Consider the following 18,875-nt stretch of genomic DNA (forward strand, 5'->3'; position numbering starts at 1 on the left):
CTCCTCCCTATCCTCCTGCTGCTGCTTGTGTACCCTCTCTCACTGTGTCTGTCTCTGTCAAATAAATAAAATCTTAAAAAGTATAATTTTTTATTGGGGGTAGGAAAAGAATAAATGAAACAAGATGGGATCAGGAGGGCGACAAACCATAAGAGATTCTTAATCTCACAAAACAAACTGAGGGTTGCCGGGGGAATGAGGGTAGGGAGAGGTTGGTGGGGTTATGGACATTGGGGAAGGTATGTGCTATGAAGTGTGTAAACCTGGTGATTCACAGACTTGTACCCCTGGGGCTAATAATACATTATCTGTTAATAAAAAAAATTTAAAGAACTAAAATTTTTTAAAAAGGGAGAAAAAAATATTTTTAAAAATATAAAGAAACTGGTGGAATCATTTATAATCTACTTCTGTCTGCAAGATCCCACCCCCTTAAGCGCTAAGCATGCAACCACCTCCTTCAGACATTAAAAGTGTAGGTCTTAGGGGCTCTGGGAGTGAGTCAGTTAAGGGTCTCACTTTGGCTCAGGTCATGATGTGAGGTTCCCAGCACATAGCCCTGCAGTGGGCTCCCTGCCCAGTGGTCAGTTGGTTTGTCTCTCTTCCTCTGCCCATCACCATCCATCACCAGCAGAGCATCTCTCTCAAAGAAAAAAAAAAAAAAAATGTAGCTCTTTCTGAGCACAAGTCCCACCCACATGCTACCTCAATAAACTTACTAAGTTGTATCATAAAGCATCACAGAAGTTCTTCCTGACCACTGTGATGAAGGATCTGATAATTTTATTATCCAGAAACCCAAGCTGGCTACCATTCCACTGAAAAGCCAATGCATAGGGCATGAGTTTTGTTTTTTTTTATTATTTATTTTTTTAAATCTTTTTTTTTTTAAGATTTTATTTATTTATTTGTCAGAGAGAGAGAAGAGCGAGAGTGAGCACAAGTAGACAGAGAGGCAGGCAGAGGCAGAGAGAGACACAGGCTCCCTGCCGAGCAAGGAGCCCGATGCGGGACTCAATCCCAGGACGCTGGGATCATGACCTGAGCCAAAGGCAGCTGCTTAACCAACTGAGCCACCCAGGCGTCCCTAGGGCATGAGTTTTGATTGGAATGGAATATCAGCATTATTCAGGAGGCGAGCCACTTGGAAAGAAGATTCATGATCAAAAAATCAACTCCAAGGAATTTACCAGGCCTTCAGAGTTTTGAAGGAACTTGAGGACAGTGAATCAGGAGAAGGGAAGCAGGACAGTCTGACACAGTTCTTGATGGCCTGCACGCTCACTGTGCCTCCTATGGACATTACAGAGGTGCTTGCAGTATGTGTATGTGTCACCAGGCGTGGTTGTGCCACGGGGTGGGATTACCAGTCCTTCTTGGAGACAATGTGTGATATATAGATGTACAGAGAAGGGTTTACTCTATCATTCATGGAAAGGTGCACGCAGAAATTTAAAGACTTTTAAGTTGGCCCAAGGGGCCAAGGGAGGGTTTCAACTTAAGTTAAAAACCTGTCTTGGGGCGCCTGGGTGGCTCAGTGGGTTAAAACCACTGCCTTTGGCTCAGGTCATGATCTCAGGGTCCTGGGATCAAGCTCCGCGTCAGGCTCTCTGCCCAGGGGGGAGCCTACTTCCCTTCCTCTCTCTGCCTATTTGTGATCTCTGTCTGTCAAATAAATAAATAAAATCTTAAAAAAAAAGTTAGAAACCTGTCTTCAAGGTTTGTCCTGTGATACAAATGGCATTATTGCCTTCTGCTACACTGCTGATTTGTGTGTGTGTGTGTGTGTGTGTGTGTGTGTGTGTATTCAAGAATCAATTAAATGGGGGTGCCTGGGTGGCTCAGTGGGTTAAAGCCTCTGCCTTCCACTCAGGTCATGATCCCAGAGTCCTAGGATTGAGCCCCACATTGGGCTCTCTGCTCCGTGAAGAGCCTGCTTCCCCCTCTCTCTCTCTGTCTGCCTCTGCCTACTTGTGATCTCTGTCAAATAAATAAATAAAATCTTAAAAAAAATACTCTCTCCCTCTGCCCCTTCCCTTCTCTCTCTTTCAAATAAATAAATAAATCTTTAAAAAAAAAAAAGAATCAATTACATGGAGGACCTTTATTAGGAAGGGAGTTGGCCATGATGTGGGAAACAAAGGCAGAAGAAAACATACTAATATCCTTATACCTACAGGTCATTGACATATCCTTGAAACAGGCAGAGTGACATTCCTCCAAGGACTCAACTGCCATGATGTTAATAGGTTGCTAATGGGAAAAGACAATCCTCACCTGAACTCTCCAACCCCCAGCAGGATCCTGTAAGTCTACTTTAACCTAAAACATTTCCTTTGGAAACTTTCCTTTTCTCTCAACCCCCCTAGCTGCCTATTGGTAAACATCCTCCAAGCAGATGGCCGACAGATAAACATGAGAAGGGTCGCATGACTAAGGATTTTTGGTTGGTAATAAATGACCTTTTCCCAAGAACCGATAGCCCCCTCAAGGTCCTGGATACCTTGCTTCCAAATTTCCTTAGATACTTGTACTGTATCAAACCCCCCTCCAACTTGAAAATATATAATGGGCCATGCCACATGTCAGAGTGTGATCTTTCTTCCCCCTGGGTCCTGTCCCCATGCTTTCATAAAATCACCTTTTGCACCATAGACATCTTGGGAATTCGTTCCTTGCCATGGTTATCAAACCATAACATTCTTTCCTACATGGTTACCAGAGATTCACAGTTTATATCACAAACAGTTGTCTACCTATAACAGATACATGAAAAAATGTTCAACATCATTAGCCATCAGGGAGATTCAAATCAAAACCACATTGAGATACCACCTTACACCAGTTAGAATGGCCAAAATTACAAGACAGGAAGCAAGTGTTGGAGAGGATGTGGAGAAAAGGGGACCCTCTTACACTGTTGGTGGGAATGCAAGTTGGTGCAGTCACATTGGAAAACAGTGTGGAGATTCCTTGAGAAATTAAAAATAGAGCTTCCCTATGATCCTGCAATTGCATTCCTGGGTATTTACCCCAAAGATACAGATGTAGTGAAAAGAAGGGCCATTGGTACACCAATGTTCATAGCAGTAATGACCACAGTCACCAAAGTGTGCAAAGAGCCAAGATGACCTTCAACACCCGAATGGATAAAGAAGTTCTGATCTATATACACAATGGAATTTTATGCCTTCATCAGAAAGGATGAATACCCAACTTTTGTATCAACATGGATGGGACTAGAGGAGATTATGCTGAGTGAAATAAATCAAGCAGAGAGAGTCAATTATCATATGGTTTCACTTACTTGTGGAGCATAAGGAATAGCATGGAGGACAATAGCATGGAGGAGAAGAAGAGGAGAAGTGAGTTGGGGGAAATAAGAGGGGGAGATAAAGCATGAGAGACTGTTGACTTTGAGAAAGAAACTGAGGGTTATGGAGGGAATGGGGTCGGGGGTTGGGCGAGCTTGGTAGTGGGTATTAAGGAAAGCATGTATTGCATGGAGCACTGGGTGTGGTGCATAAACAATGTTGGAACATTGGAAAAAGATAAAACTGCAAAAAGAAGGAGAAGAAGGAGGAGGAGGAGGAGGAGGAGGAGGAAGGAGAGGAGGAGGTGAAGAAGGAGAGTTGCCCACCTAGAGGACAAACCATTGTTTAATAAATATTTCATCTTTCCTTTCTCTTCTGAATATAATCCCCTCTTCGGAAATTCAAAATCCTACCTCCTCCTTCTTAAGTCACTGTGACACAGAAATTTCAATCACCTTGTAAGGACCTATTAAGCAAGAGGCTTTCATTAAAGTTAACCTGTCACTGCTCCCCTTCTCCCGGGGATTTACTTATAAATCCCTAAAACCAGTCCCTAAAACCAGCTCTAGGTAACAAAGCCCAGATACAAGGGTAGGTCAGGCCAGGTGGAGACATCGGATCAGAGGGGGGTTGCACACTGTTTCCCTAGCTACCAAGTCTGAACCCACCCTTTGGGCACCTTTTGGGGCCCAAATTCTGACCAAGGTGATAGGCTGGTTCAAATGTCTACTAGGGTAAATTGTAATTCAATTGGTCACCTAACATCACTGTGGAGTTTCCTGTGTGTGTGACAATCTCATTGGCCACCTGTGCGTGGACAAGACCAACTGCATAGCCTTTGCCCTTGAAAGCTAGTCTGCGAAAGAGAGAAGGTTCGCCCTCTATTGTAAGAGGTGCATCCCCGAACGTTAGGTTAGATTCTTGATGCTTGGAGCAAAATAAATCTTTGCTTGACCTTTGCTTTATATCAGTCTCACTCCTTTAATCATGGACCCATTATTGGGGGCATAACACACCTCTCTTTGAGCCTCATGTCTTTCTTATTCCCATAATTAAGAACTTCATTGTTTTCTCTACTGAAAATGTCTTACATCATTTTAAGTCTTAGACCAGCCGAAGAATTGAGAACAGTGCAGGAAAAATAAACTTTTCTCTCCTCACATTGTGTGAACTGACCTCCAGGCTTCAGATCCGGAACAGAACATGCAGACAGAGCTGGGAATCAAGGGCAGCTGGATCTTCATTGCTTTGTCAGCCAAGGAGGCCTCAGCAGGTTGGGCCTTCAAACCTGCAGCCCACCTGCGGAAAGGGGCTAAGGGTTTGTGGGGAGATGCTGGATAATGACCGATTTCCAGAGGAATTGTGTCTGTGCTGCCAGCCTTGTTCATCATGTTGTCAGGGTGGAACCAGGCTCCTGAAACAAAGGGCTGAGAAGTGAGAAGAGGTCTGTGGGGAAGAGAAAGGTTACTTATTTGGAAATGGGGTCCCACTGAAGCATTAATTGCTTTTTCCTTTGTTCAACTTGATGCCTTTCAAGTGGTTTTCATTTCAGTCACCAAGACAGTTAATGTAAGAGGACTTCATACTTTACACTGAGAAACCACTCAGTGTTTTCTAAAATGGCAAAAATAAAGAAAAAGGATAACATCCAATTTTCCTAAGAATACTGAGAATTAGAATTCTCATACATCGCTGATGGGAGGGTAAAAAGAACATGCAGTGTGGAAAACTGTGTGGCAGATCCTTATGAACAGAAACACTGAAGGGGAATATTTTGTCACCCTAAAATATGTATCTTTGGCCTGAGCATTATTTTTGGCCGGTTATTCTGAATCAAAGGCAGATAAAGGAAGAGCTCTGAATTCCTGTGTTTACTTTGAAAGACACATTTGCATTTGTACAGGAAAGTTCAGTCTGTCAGGGGTCTCTCTCTGTGTAGCAGAAAGAAGGAGAAGGTGTAAGTCTCCTGAAACTCTGATGGTGGAGAAGGCAGGGCTTGAAGTCTGCTCCCAGCCCCAGCCTTGGTTCCCCCTGCTTGGCCTGGTCACCTCCCCAGTTCCTTCCCAGCAGGGTCACCTGTGGAGTTTCAGGAAGGATCTTCTCTGCGGGCCTCCCCCTCAGATTCTGTCAGTTGGTTTGGGCAAAAACAACACTGTTGTGTTAATTAAAGGCTCCAAGAGATTCTCAGCGAGGTCAGGGGGAGGTTGAGGGCTTTTGGTGGTTTTCTGAGAGTGGGTTTGCAGCTTTGGTCCTGGAGAGGTGATGGGGTCCTGCTCCATGAGTCTGGGAGGGTCGGGTCCCTGCAGCCTTAGGTTTCAATGCTGACGCTGAAGTTGCGGGTGGCAGTGGCAGGGAACCCCTCCCTCTCCACAAAGCAGGTGAGGAAAATGCAGGGATGGGTGTCCTCACAGGAGCTCACAGTTTCTGAGCTGTTCCGGACACAAAGGACTGGGAAGTTGGGCCTTTTCTGCATCTCTGAGTCCTTGCCCAAGGGCGAGGGGTGTGAGGAGAAGGAGCTCTGTTGCTGGATTTCAGGGCATTTTCTCCTGATGCAGCTGTGATTTCTCCACAGATTCCTCATGAGGACGAAATCTAGAGGTGGAGGTGAAGGCAGAAATGTCCAGTTATTAGGTTAGCCTGGTGTCCCTGCGGAGCTGTGTCCTCTGTTTCTCCACAGACCCTCGCGTTTAGAAGCTGCAGATGTGGATGCCTCGAGTTCGGGTGCTTCTGGCTTCTGCGTTCACCTGTTTTTAAGATCTGGTCAGAATTGATACTCACCATTAGGTCTTTAGAATGCTTCTCTATGTCCCAGAGCCTTCTGTCCTGTCCCCAACTTGGCTTCGATAGTGTATGAGCCATTGTCACTTTGAATTAAAGTTCCGCAAGGAGTGACAATATTCCGATGGTGGCAGATCCGCATGGGAAGGTGTGGAGTCCAAGATTCCTGTGGCTGATAAGTTCTGGTCCTGGGATGTCAGGGAGGGAAATAATTTCTCTTTTGAGCTCATCTGGATTTTCGATCAGCTGTGTGCAGCCAGGGAGTCAGGAAATGCAGACATAAACTCAATGAGTATGAGTCCAGAAAAACTTGAAAGCTTCTCATTCTAAGAAAGGGAGTGTGTCTGTCTTCATCTTTAGCATGTCAAAGAGATATTCTACTTAAAGTCCACTAGAGGATGGAGCCTGGGGGGCTCAGTCAACTAAGGTTGGACTGTTGATTGCAGCTCAGGTCGGGATCCCAGGGTCCTGGACTGGTATCCCCACTTCTGGCTCTGTGCCCAGAGGGGAGTCTGCTTAAGATTCTCTCCTTCTCCTGCCCTTCCCTATCGCCTCTAAAATATAAATCAATCTTGGGGGCCAAGGGTGGTTCCATTGGCTAAGAGTCTGCTTTCTGCCTTCAGCTCAGGTTGTGATACTGCAGACCTGAGATCCAGCCCCACACTGGGCTCCCAGGTGCCCAGGTGATAAAGTTCTAGAACATAGGTGAGGTTCGGTGGGGTGAGGTCTGGAGCCAATGACCAAGAATTCTTGAGACATCTTTGGTGCAAAATGATGGTTTATTAAAGCATGGGGACAAGACCCATGGGCAAGAAGAGCTGCTAGCCGCTATTCTGAGGAGTGGCTGATTATAAACACAAGAGTTGGGTAAGTGAAGACAAAGGGGGTGTTCAGAAGGGCTATCCGGCTAAGGAAGACTGTCAGGATATTGAAGGCCTGGTTAATGTCAAGCCAAGGCCATTTTTCCCATCATGAAGCACTAAGATGAAGACAATTGGGAGTTTCTTGGGGAATGTCACATTCCTCATATCAAATGTCCTTGTGTGAGATTTAGGTTTAGAAGAAATTTAGCTTTATTTACATTTCCTTCTACCTCAGCCTCCTTCAGTTTTTATGGGGGGGGAGGGGCGACATTAGGGCTTGAGGAACTGAGTTATTTGCCTCTGGAAATTGGGCTATTGATAAAATAGCTTCTTTGTTGTAAATCACTAGGACATTTGTAGATGGAGGGAGACTCCTGTCTTGCAGGATTGTGATCTCTGCAAGTTAACTCTTTGTTTTCCTTTTAGGGAAGCCAGGGGTGCCTGAGGAATGTTACACATACTACAGAGGGGAACGGGTGGAGAGGGGGTGCAAGATGCCAGCTTCTGCTTTGTCCTCAGCCAGCCTCCTGCTCTTTCACATTCCCCCCTGAACAATTTTGATCCTTAAATCTTTAAGGTAGTTGAAGGTGCGAGGTCTCATCTTCTGTAACTTCTTCCTGCTGAATAGGGGTATGGAGTTGTCCCTACCTACTCAGGTCAACATTGATCAGTTGAGGAATGTGTAGGGGAATTGCAGAAGATGGAGGCAGCTGAATCCAGCATTGAGAGTGAAGAAGTGTTTCTGTGTGTGGTACGGATCGTCGTGAAGTCATTGCAGCAATGGATTCTCAGCACCAAGTAGAGAAACATTGAACAAGGCAACACATTAAGATTAATAAAGCCATAAGAATGAGAAGCCCAAAAAGGAGATTTTTAATTGTTGGCCACAGTCCTCCTTTAAACCAGGAACTTAACAACCAATCACTGAGAGGAAGAGAAGGATCTTGTAGAGCCTTAATCTGGGTATTCATATCTTTTACTAGTCCTGTGACATTTTTGTGATAGTCTGGGGTGTACTTCTGCTTTGATAACTCCTCATGTGCCACCCTGTGCTGCTGTCAGGATATCTAAGGCCATTCTATTTTGAGGACTGCCTTGCGTATCTGTGAGACTTCGATATTAAGTAAAGAGATGCTATTTAGTGAATCATTGAGTGCCTTTGTAGTATATTTATTAAGGGCTTCTACATGCCAAATGACACCCTCTAGTCCCACAGATGGAGCAAAAATGGATGTTAAGTGACCATACCATTTAAAAACAGATTGTGTCCATCTTTGCTTTAAATGGGGGAGATTAGCTGAAATGGTTATGGTTTTAGTAATGTGCCCATGAATCCAGCCAATCCCAAGGTACAGCGACCTATCCATTCTGGAGGAAGGCAAGGCCACAAGTTAGTTCCACAGATCCAGTGGGTTCTGTTTGGAGCTGACCATCTAATGCCAGGTCGCCTTACCCAATCAGTAGCAAAACAATCAGTAGCTTGGAGTACTATTATTTGGGAACACATTTCTTTTCTTTCTTTCTTTCTTTTTTTTTTTTAAGATTTTATTTATTTATTTGTCAGAGAGAGAGAGGGAGAGATCAAGCACAAGCAGACAGAGTGGCAGGCAGAGGCAGAGGGAGAAGCAGGCTCCCTGCCCATCAAGGAGCCTGACATGGGACTCAATTCCAGGATGCTGGGCTTATGACCTGAGCCAAAGGCAGCCGCTTAACCAATTAAGCCACCCAGGCTTCCCATTGGGAAAACATTTCTAATGATAGCCATCCCAGATGTTGTGTGTTATTTGCCCAAGTATCATATGTATAATTTCTTTGTTCCTGGCATTAAACTGCCTTTTGAATGAGCTGTCCAATAGTAGGTGTGAGCCACAAATATGTATCCCAGATTTGATATATGCCAGCCTCAGTATAGCGATAAGGAGGGTTTTGTAACTTAGTCCAATATTTGATTAGGGAGTTATGGCTTGACAGCAATCCCCTTTCCTTCCAAATAGCTCCATGGGCATGTAGTACCAGGAAGGCATATTTAGAGTCAGTATTAATATTTATTTGTAAAGCTTTGGCAATTGCAAAGTGCTAGTGAGCACTATGGCATACTTAGCTTTTCTTATTCTTTTTATGAAAAGTATTGTCATCAGTAAACCCACTATCATTTGTATTTTTAACAGGGACATCTTAAATCTGGCCAAACAGAGTAAGCAAGATCAATAACTTCTGAACAGTTTTTGCTCTATAGAGAAAGAAACACAATGGTCAGGTTCAGGCATATGGGTAACTAGGTTTAAAGTTTGACAAGTTTTAAGTATTATTTCTGGCATATCTGTAAGTGTAGCCCAGTATTTAATGAGTCAGCCCCCATCATCCATTGGTGGCCTTTGGCTTCTTAGACAAATCTGGACCTGATGTGAAGTCATTACAGTCAGGGACTGTCCCATAGTGAGCTTTGAGGCTCTTTTTATGAGGAGGGCAGTTCTATGCTTAGCTAAAGCATCTGTTTGCAATTGCACCTCAGAGGTGGCTTCTAGGATAAATATGACTAAAGGATGAAACCACTAAGAAGCCCTTTGAGTGGTCCAGCCTTAATTATATCCTGATTACAGAGGATCATTGGCAAGTGGGAGAAAACTTATTAAGAGATAAGGAGAGTCCCCCAAGCATCATCCAATCCAATCATAAAGTGGGATCGTCCATTACCTCCACAAGTCCATAGTCAATGCTATTGAGGCAGTATGCTGGCTTTTAGGCAATTTCATTATTCCAGCCACACACAAGGTGATACTTAAGTTATACAATTGTTGGAGAATCAATTTCATTTTTTTTTTAACACTTACTTGAAGGGAACAAAGATGGGACAGGTCTCGGTGCTGAGTAGATGTTCTAACTTAAACAGAACACAGTGTTCTGTTGGGAGTGATGGAGCAGCCCAATGGAAGAGATGAAACAGATACAGGCTGAAATATTTGCCTGAATTCTTCATCTGGGGAGAGGACCCCTGTCCAAGACTACACTACTGACTCTGAGTCTAGAAAGAAAATTTGCACTTCCTTTCTTCCAAATCCTGTCCAGTTCTCTATTTTGGTGATGGAGACATCACAGTTGACTTTTCCTCCTGTGTTCTGGAAACCTCATTGTCACAGCACTCCCCCTCCCACCTAAGCCAGGCAGGCCCTTGCCTACCCTTAGGGGTAGCTTGGAGTTTTCTAATGCCACTGTAAATGGTTGGTAACAGGATCACGTGAGGCCTATGTATGTTTTAAATACAATGTCACCATTGCACTGGAAGAGAAGCAAAAATCCATCACTGGGCCACAGGATTAGTTTAGGCATTTGGCACTGGAGTTGTGAGGACAGATAAAACATGATGTTGCGACAGTTTGAGAGGAAGGTAAGTGCTATGGAAATGAAATATGGCAAACTCTTGAAACGTGAACAAAGATGTGGTAGAGAGGTCACTGCAAGGCCTTAGGAAGCTACTCATGATCAGCAAATGGGATAGAGATGCGTTCCTGGGAAATGTGGCTGTCTGGGACATCCGATGCTTTTCTCATAATGTAACTTATTCCCTGCTGGTCCTGAGGACCAGTTACTATTGGGTGACAGAGATAATTTTATTCTCTGAGGCCCAGATGCATGGACTGTATGGAGAGGGGGTATTGGTTGATTAAATATGGTGGGCATAGTTTAAAGATGTCACATGAGAGAGTAGATGTTGAAGATGAAGAAGGCTGCTGGACATTACAGTGAGAACCAGCCAGGTGTGTGTTGTGACTTAGTTCTTGCAGAGGTTGTCAAATTTTGTCTGGTCAGAATCACCGGGAACACCTTAAATGTGGAGCGAGCCCTGTGCCCAGCCTTACATTACCATGTCAGTAGCTCAGGGATGCAGCCCCTCTCCTTTCCCTTCTTACCCAGTCTCAGGTGACTCTCTAGGGACTAGACCTTGTGACCCTATATCTGGGGAAACATTCATAGTTGTTTTCTTCAGGAAAGGTAGAAGCCCGTGTGTAATGTAGTGAGATACACAGGTGATGCTGAACGTGTGGCAGGACCAAAGGCCATTCTCTGTTGCAGGGAAGGACTGCAGACTGGGCTCTGAGGCTGCTCAGAATCACTGATGAGGTTTCCTGCTCATGCAGAGCAAGAGGTTATGCTCAATGCTTGCTCCGTGCTGCTGGCTTGGTTTTCTCCCCAGAAGCCTGTAAGAGAGGCTCTGACATTGTCTAGGGTCTCAGTTCAGGCTTCTAGTGGCATAGGAATGGAGACTAGGATCAGCCACGGGAAGTGACTTAGAACATGCATAGCTACTCAGACAAAGAACAGAGAATGCCCTAGTTCAGAGCATTCTTCTACCTTCTACATTCATGCCTTCTACCATGACGTTGGATGAATGCTACTTTGTTAGGTTCACAGAGTGGCCAGGGATGTGTCTTTGGTGCTACAGTGTGCATCTTGGGTATCTTCCAGACCTTTGCAGTTGACCTCATGGCCGATGGTTGGAAGATCTTAAAGTCAAACCTTCCAGGTACATTGACTTTGGGATCTACCCTGCATGTGACTGCATAGCAGTGCCAGGTGAGCAGCAAAAGATCATGAAGGAAATTATATCTGTACTGTGGTGGATATCTGAGCCAAATCACACATGTGCCTTATACAGTATTGTCACTCTTCCTTGAAGTCATGTGGCGACCTCGTGATCTGTGTGAGCATTTCCTTGATTGCTGTTTTAGTTATAATGGTCATTCCACTCACATTTACGTATAAGAAAGCTTGGTAGTATAGTGATAGCATCTTGATCTTGGGTCGAGGACAGATGAGTCTATTGTTCAGGAAAAGAGATGGTCTGTTGTCAGGGCCAAGGATCGGGCATATATGCTAGATGTTCCTTGAAGATACTGGGGTTTCCTATGCTCAGAGTCCTTAACACAAATCCACCGCATTTTCAGTGTGTCCCTGTATGAGTTGGGGGTGGGCGGCTGGCCAGTGGAATTAGTGTGATGAAGATGTTTATGATGTTTGCTGTGTCATGAGCCATAAGACACTTGAATTTCAACCTGGGAACCTCTTGTCTTCTGCCAGTATTGGAACACTGTTACAGACCAACGGGTTACAGTATAGAATGTGTGTCATCTTGGAATTTTTATATTTATTAGGATTATCCGTGAACTTTATTCAAAACAAAATAGACATTCATAGGTCTGTTTCTTGTTTGTTCATTTAAGTTGTTGTTTTGGTTGCACACATAAGTGAATATGTATAGTATTTGTATGTCACTTAGTTAACACCTTCTAGGTCAAACCACATTATCAGAAATGACAAGACAGAATGAAAAAAGCTGAAAGAGACACAAATACAATGAATAGCCTGAATGTAACCAATGTGGAATGGAGAAGGATGATGAGCAACATGAGGAAATAGGCATGGGAAGTACAGGTTTCCATGGAGTGAAAAGAATACAGGGAACTCCTCCAATGGTTTTTCCATAGCATTTTATGGTGCCAGATATTAGCGACTATAGATGAGTATAGTAGCACCAATAGAGTTGTTGAATCCCCATGTTGTACACCTAATGTAATGGGACATTTTAAAGTATATATTAATAGAAAGAAAATCAAGATGATTCCAAGAAGCATATACATATGTATATTAATCTAGTGTCTTAAGAAGTTGCAGGTAAAGAAAACTAACCCTACTCTTCCAAAGAAGCCAATCCTAAGTACTCACAGTAGGATAAAGTCCTAGGAAAGCAAACTGATCTGTATCACAGTGGAGATAAACATTGCTTAATGTAGAAGCGAAGGAACAGGGAAAGAGAAGCATGTGCCCAAAAGAGCAAAGAAGGGAACTGGAAGACCAAGAGGAGTGTGTGGTCCTCACAGGCAGCCCAGGAAGAGCAGTCCAGGCCATTCATGGAAGAAGAGCAGTCATTTCTGTGAGAGCTTATTAACTCCATTTCCTTGAGTGTGGTCTCTCTCCTCTCACCACTGAGGAGCATCAGAAAGGCTTTTTTTTTTTTTTGGAAGTGGATTCTTCGGGGAAGACCAGAAAGTGCAACCAGGTTGTAGAACTGCTTATTTTAGGCAAAGTCAGTTTTCAGAAAGAAGCCTAAGTTCAAAGAAGTGATCATGTAGCCTGAAGCCATGGGTAGTAGTAAAAATGCAGGGGAAACTTGAAATTTACAAAGGCCATGGATGCAGTGGGGTCCAAGGTACAAAACCCAGTGTTGCAGCCAGAAGCAAATTGCACCTGCATTTCTTGTGAAGGAGGGAATTGTTTCCGTGAGTATGGTGGTATGGGAAATTGAAGAAAGAAAAATAAGTGGAGTTCCAGAGAAGAGTGATTGGGTTAAGTTTGTTATGCAGGAGTAGAATTGGCTTGAATGAAGAGTGAAGGGAAGCGAAGGACTCCATACTCACCTGTATGCTCTGCCCCATTTTTAGGAACCTTTGAAACTATCGTGATTCAGTCCTGAAATTTTGAGCAGAGCATGCATTGTTGATCAGTGGCACATGTGTGAAAAGTAGAGACTCAGATGCCACCCAAATATCCAAATCAGAGTATGAATTTTAACAGGATCTTCAGTTCATTGTCATTCACATTAACATTGTAGATGTGCCCATCTAGCTCAGCCAGACTCTTCCATTATTCTGCTCCTGACGTCATGTCTGTAGGATATTAGTTTGATAACTGTGCCTTGTTGTATGCCTTAAATCAGGATATATGCTCTTCATTCCCCAGATTATTTTGGGTATGGGTTATCCCTTGACATCCACATAACAATAGGATGGATTTTGATCTTTGTGCACAAATGGCATTGGAGTTTTGGTAGAGATAGCATTTTCTGTAGATCCCTTCAAGATTTATTGTGTTTCAATTATTCCAGTGAAGGAATAGTTAGGTTTCCTGCTTAAGAATCCTAACTATAGGTTAGGTTACTGGGATTCCTTCACAGTATATTGTATTTTTCATGGTTTCTGGTTTGACCTCTACCATTATGTTAAATTGCAAGCATTTATTGGAGGGGGATGGGGTTTGCTGTAAATGCATGATGTCCCTGTTTTGGGAATTGTTCTTTGTTGTGTAGAAACAAAACTAATTTTTAATGTGCTGGTTTGTGTACCAGCTTTAAAAAATCCATATGAGTTTTATCAGGATTAAAACAATAAGGATTCTCAGGAGAAGAAATGGCAGTGGCGTAGGAGGGTCCTAGACTCACGGTCCTGTCATGAGCAGCACTAGGCAACTGTCAGGTCATCCTAAATGCCCCAGACATTGGGCTGAAGAGTGACAGGAGAAACTCCCCAAGTAAGAGGAGAGAAGAGGCCACATGGAAGATGGCAGATAGTGTGGAGACATGGTTTAGGGAGGAAAGGAGTATAGCATTGTGGAGGGCAGGGAGCCCTGGTTGTACGGTAGGTTTAGTGACAGAGGAGCACTCAGGGGAATGCCTAAGGAGGTTTCCCAAAGCCATTGGCTTGGAGAGGGAGAAGGGCTGAATTTTCTGAGTTCTTGGAACCAGGACATCTTAAAGCCTGGAGGTTTAATGGTCAGCAGGTTTGGATGGGATAGAATCAGGAGGGCACCTGGGTGCTCCTCAAGAGAAGGCTGGCAAACAACCTGGGGGCACCAAACATGGAAACAGTCATCTGAAGAACACCTGGGGTGCACAGTGGGGAGAGTATTCAGTAGTCTAAGAGCACATTCCTGGGAGGAAACATTCAGTGACATGTGGCTTCCAAAACATGGGAGCCCTCTCCTGTCCTATAGCATAGAGACTGAGCCCCACTCAGTGAGGACACTGGCTGTCTGCCTTGCTTGCACCAGGCTTCACCCCCTGTGACCTGAGGGGACTGCCCTTCTCAGTGAGGCATGCCTCAGGCTAAGCAAGGTCAGCCCCTGCCCACATCATGTCTCCTGAGCAGGGATTCTGCACGGCTGCAGTTCTGGTGGAGTTGATGTCAGGTGTCATGACCAGTGCAACAACACGACCAGGGTCGAGAGGGTAATAGGATGGTGAGATGAAGACGAGACGTAAAGAGATGGGGACAGGAGGGACACAGTGGATGATGTCCAAGCAGTGCCAATTTTATTCAAGGCAGCAAGGCATTATATAGCTAAGAGAAACAACTACCAAAAAAGTATCCATTTTAAACTGATTATGAAAGATTTTGCAACATGCATAGAAAACCCTTCAAGCTTTCTCATTATCTATTTTCCAAGCACCAATAGCAGACCCTCTGGCGCCAGACGTACTAACTTTAAGACTACTCAAGACATACTTTATGTAAGCACAGCACAATCTTACAATGGTGTAGTTTATGGCCTGTGCAAGGACAGCACAACCCCACAATGGTTTAATGAGCAAGCCTGTTTTACCCATTCCAAATAAGCACATGCAGGCAACCACGTTGGCCAGTCTTAGGATCCATAGCTCAGGCCCTTTCTAAAGAGCTGCTCAACTTTCCACTCATGGGGTTATTAGCCCTTGGGCTTCCAGGAGGCACAAGTTGGGGCCTGGTTTGGTCTCTTGACTCTAGTCCAGTCCAATGCTGCCTAAGGGGTCAGGTCTCCTTTCACAATCAGAGCAGAGCTCACCTAGTTCAAACTGGCCACATTCAGGCCAGGTACCAAACACTGCCCGTAGCAGGCAAGGGGAGCCCCTGTAGACCACTGGTCTGAATGATACAACAGTTCACATCATTGACTTTCTTAATGCACAGAGGAAAGTAGAGACTTAGAGAAATGCCAAGATGAAATATTTTATCCCAAAGAAAACCAGCAGATAATACCAAGGTCAGAGATAAGATGGAAACAGTAGTAAGGAGCTTGATGGAGAATTTAAGGTTGCAATCATAAGGATACTCAAGGAGTGAGAAAACAACAGTGAGAACTTTACCACAGAGATAAGAGTTAAAAAATAATTGGGTGCTTGGTGCCTCACTTGGGGAAGTACTGACTCTTGATTTCTGCTCAGATATTGATCTCAGGGTCTTGGGATACAGGCTCAAGTCACACTGTGTATTCAGTGTGATGCCTGCATGTGATTCCCTCTCTCTGTAGCTCCCACCCCAAATCTTGTGATTCCCCCCTCAAATATTGTTGCCTCTTATAATTTTATTCCTACAGTCAGTTATACTTTGTCGGCTTTCACTTCTTCACTTGTCATTATAATCAGTCTTTTTTCTGTTATTCTTTATTTAGTTCATGGGCTGTCAGTGTTGTTGATCTTCTGCCAAACAACTCTTCCTGTGCTTGATATATTCCTATTTTTACTGTACTCTTGTTTGATTCAGTTCAGTTTTCTGTTTCCATATCCTCTGTTCTGCTAAGTTTGAGCTCATATGATCATTTTTCTGATTGTTAGAGATACAGGAAAGGGATTTCTGCTACACTGTGACCATATCACAGAATTGTCTATTAGGATATATGGTCAATATGTTTTGTACCATGTTATGTTTTCATGGGGAAATGAGGTCCTGATGACTCCTTGTCAGCCATCTTTCTGACATTGTCATTGATGCTTCTGTATTAGAAGTCTTCAGTACATTCTTTTGAATGTATTAAGTGCAGTGCTTTTACCTTTATTTGGTATATTTCAACTGTATCTTCACATGAGACCCAGAGTTTCCTGCTACAGTGGAGCATAGAAGGTTCTTTCCAGAATGGGTCAACACACAGACACAATGATAGTGCTGTTGAGATTTTATACTTCTGCACAGACTGGGCCAATGATGGGGACAGTGAAGGGCCTCAAAGAAATTCTGGACGATACACCCAAACCAAGGCAATTGCCCTTAATGAGAATGTCACTGCCCTAAATGGTGAAGGATATAAACCGCTGCGAAAATCTCCCTTTTAAGTCAACTGTTTCTGCAGAGCAGTGTGTTTCTGTCAGCACAAGCTCCAATCAGATAGTCAAACATAGTGATTTGTGGACAGACCACTTGGAACATCTGGAAAGTAACATGCTGAGAGTAATGATTTGAACCATTTGGAAAATATGGATTGGTCTGACTTTAAATCAGAGATTTAGAAATGAAGAACAAAGGGCTCAGTGGGATCCATATGAGAGGGACTTCACTGAGAAGTTGACCCTACAGTGTGACCAGAGGCTTTTCACTGGAGACAGAATTTCTCAATGCACTGAATCTGAGAAAATACTGAACCAGGGATCCAGTGTTCATCGATGTCAGGGCTCAGTTTGCAGAGAACCATTATGAATGTGATAAATGTGGAAAAGGCTTTAATCCAAGCTCTAACCTCAGTTTACATAATGGTCACCATTTGGGAGACAGTCCTCATAAATATAATGAATGTGGGAAAGCTCATAACCAGTCCTTCAGTGTTGGTGATCATCAGAGAATTCATGAGGGAAAAAAGCCCATTCACATGTAATCAACCAGGGACCATGTTTAGTCAGTCATCAAGCCTAAACATCAATGAGATAATCCCTCAGGGAGAGGAAACTTACATCTTTAAGGAATGTGGTAAATCCTTTGACTGCCACTCAACACTATCTCAACGTTGGGGAGTGCATACTGGAGAAAAAGTATACAAATGTGAAGAAGGTGGTCAAAGCTTTAAGGACCATTCATCAAATGGACATTCACCGATCTATTCTGGAGAGAAACCCTGCAAATTTCAAGAATGTGGCAAGGCTTTTAACAATCACTCAAGTCTTAATAGACAGCACCAAATTCATATTGCGGGAAAAAAATTACAACTGTAATGAATGTGCTGAAGCCTTTACATCATGCTCAAAACTTATTCAACATCACAGAATTCATAGTGGAGATAAACCTTAACAGTATCAACAATGTGGCAAGGGCTTTAATCACAGCTCAACCCTTACTTGACATCACAGAATTCATACTGGAGAGAAACCTTACCAATGTCAAGAATGTGGTAAGACCTTTAACTGGAGGTCATCCCTTATTCAACATCACAGAATTCATACTGGAGAGAAACCTTAGCAATGTCAAAAATGTGGCAAGGCCTTTAACTGCCTTTCATACCTTTCTGAACATCACAGAATTCATACTGGAGAGAAACCTTACCAATGTCAAAAATGTGGCAAGGCCTTTAACTGCCTTTCACACCTTTCTGAACAAAATAGAATTCATACTGGAAATAAACCTTACCAGTGTCAAGAATGTGGTAAGGACTATGCTGTCCCTTTCCAACTTACTAAGCATCACATAATTCATACTGGAGAAAAACCTTACCAATGTCAAGAATGTGGCAAGGCCTTTAGTGACAGGTCAACACTTACTGAACATCACAGAATTCATACTGGACAGAAACCTTACCAATGTCAGGAATGTGGCAAGCCCTTTAAGGATAGCACAACTCTTATTGAACATTACAGAGCTCAACTGGAGAGAAACCTTACTAATGTCAAAAATGTGGTAAGGCCTATGCCGTCCTTTCACAACTTACTAAACATCACAGAATTCATAATGGAGAGAAACCTTACCAATGTCAAGAATGTGGCAAGGCCTTTATTCACAACTCAAACCTTATACAACGTCACAGAATTCATACTGGAGAGAAACCTTACCAGTGTCAGGAATGTGGCTAGGCCTTTAAGGTGAACTCACACCTCAGTCAACATAGCAGAACTCATACTAGAGCGTTAACCCTATAAATTCCAAAAATGTGGCAAGGCCTCTAACTGGCGCTCAAGGCTTAGTCAGCATCAGAGAATTTATAAAGGAAAGACATTTTACCATATCAAGGCTGTGGCAAGGCCTTTAATCACAGTTCAGGCCTTACTCAACATTACAGAGTTCATACTGGAGAGAAACCTTACCAAAGTCAAGTGTGTGGCAAGGCCTTTATACACAGCTCAACACTTACTCGACATTACAGGATTCATACTAGAGAGAAACCTGACAAATGTCATGAATGTGGCAAGGCCTTT

At 43.5% G+C, this 18,875-nt stretch overlaps 1 protein-coding gene across 1 annotated transcript; it reads left to right on the forward strand.

Moving 5' to 3' along the window:
• Positions 1–17,836: 17,836 nt before the first annotated feature.
• LOC122913331 (zinc finger protein 781-like) lies at positions 17,837–18,581 on the forward strand (the record flags this gene model as incomplete). The annotated part of the gene is made up of 2 exons (XM_044260088.1): positions 17,837–18,109; positions 18,271–18,581. Coding segments are annotated over 2 exons (549 nt in total), but the record flags the coding sequence as incomplete, so codon positions are not given.
• Positions 18,582–18,875: the final 294 nt, after the last annotated feature.

Source organism: Neovison vison, chromosome 7 (assembly GCF_020171115.1).
Source record: "Neovison vison isolate M4711 chromosome 7, ASM_NN_V1, whole genome shotgun sequence".
NCBI classification, from domain to species: Eukaryota; Metazoa; Chordata; class Mammalia; order Carnivora; family Mustelidae; genus Neogale; species Neogale vison.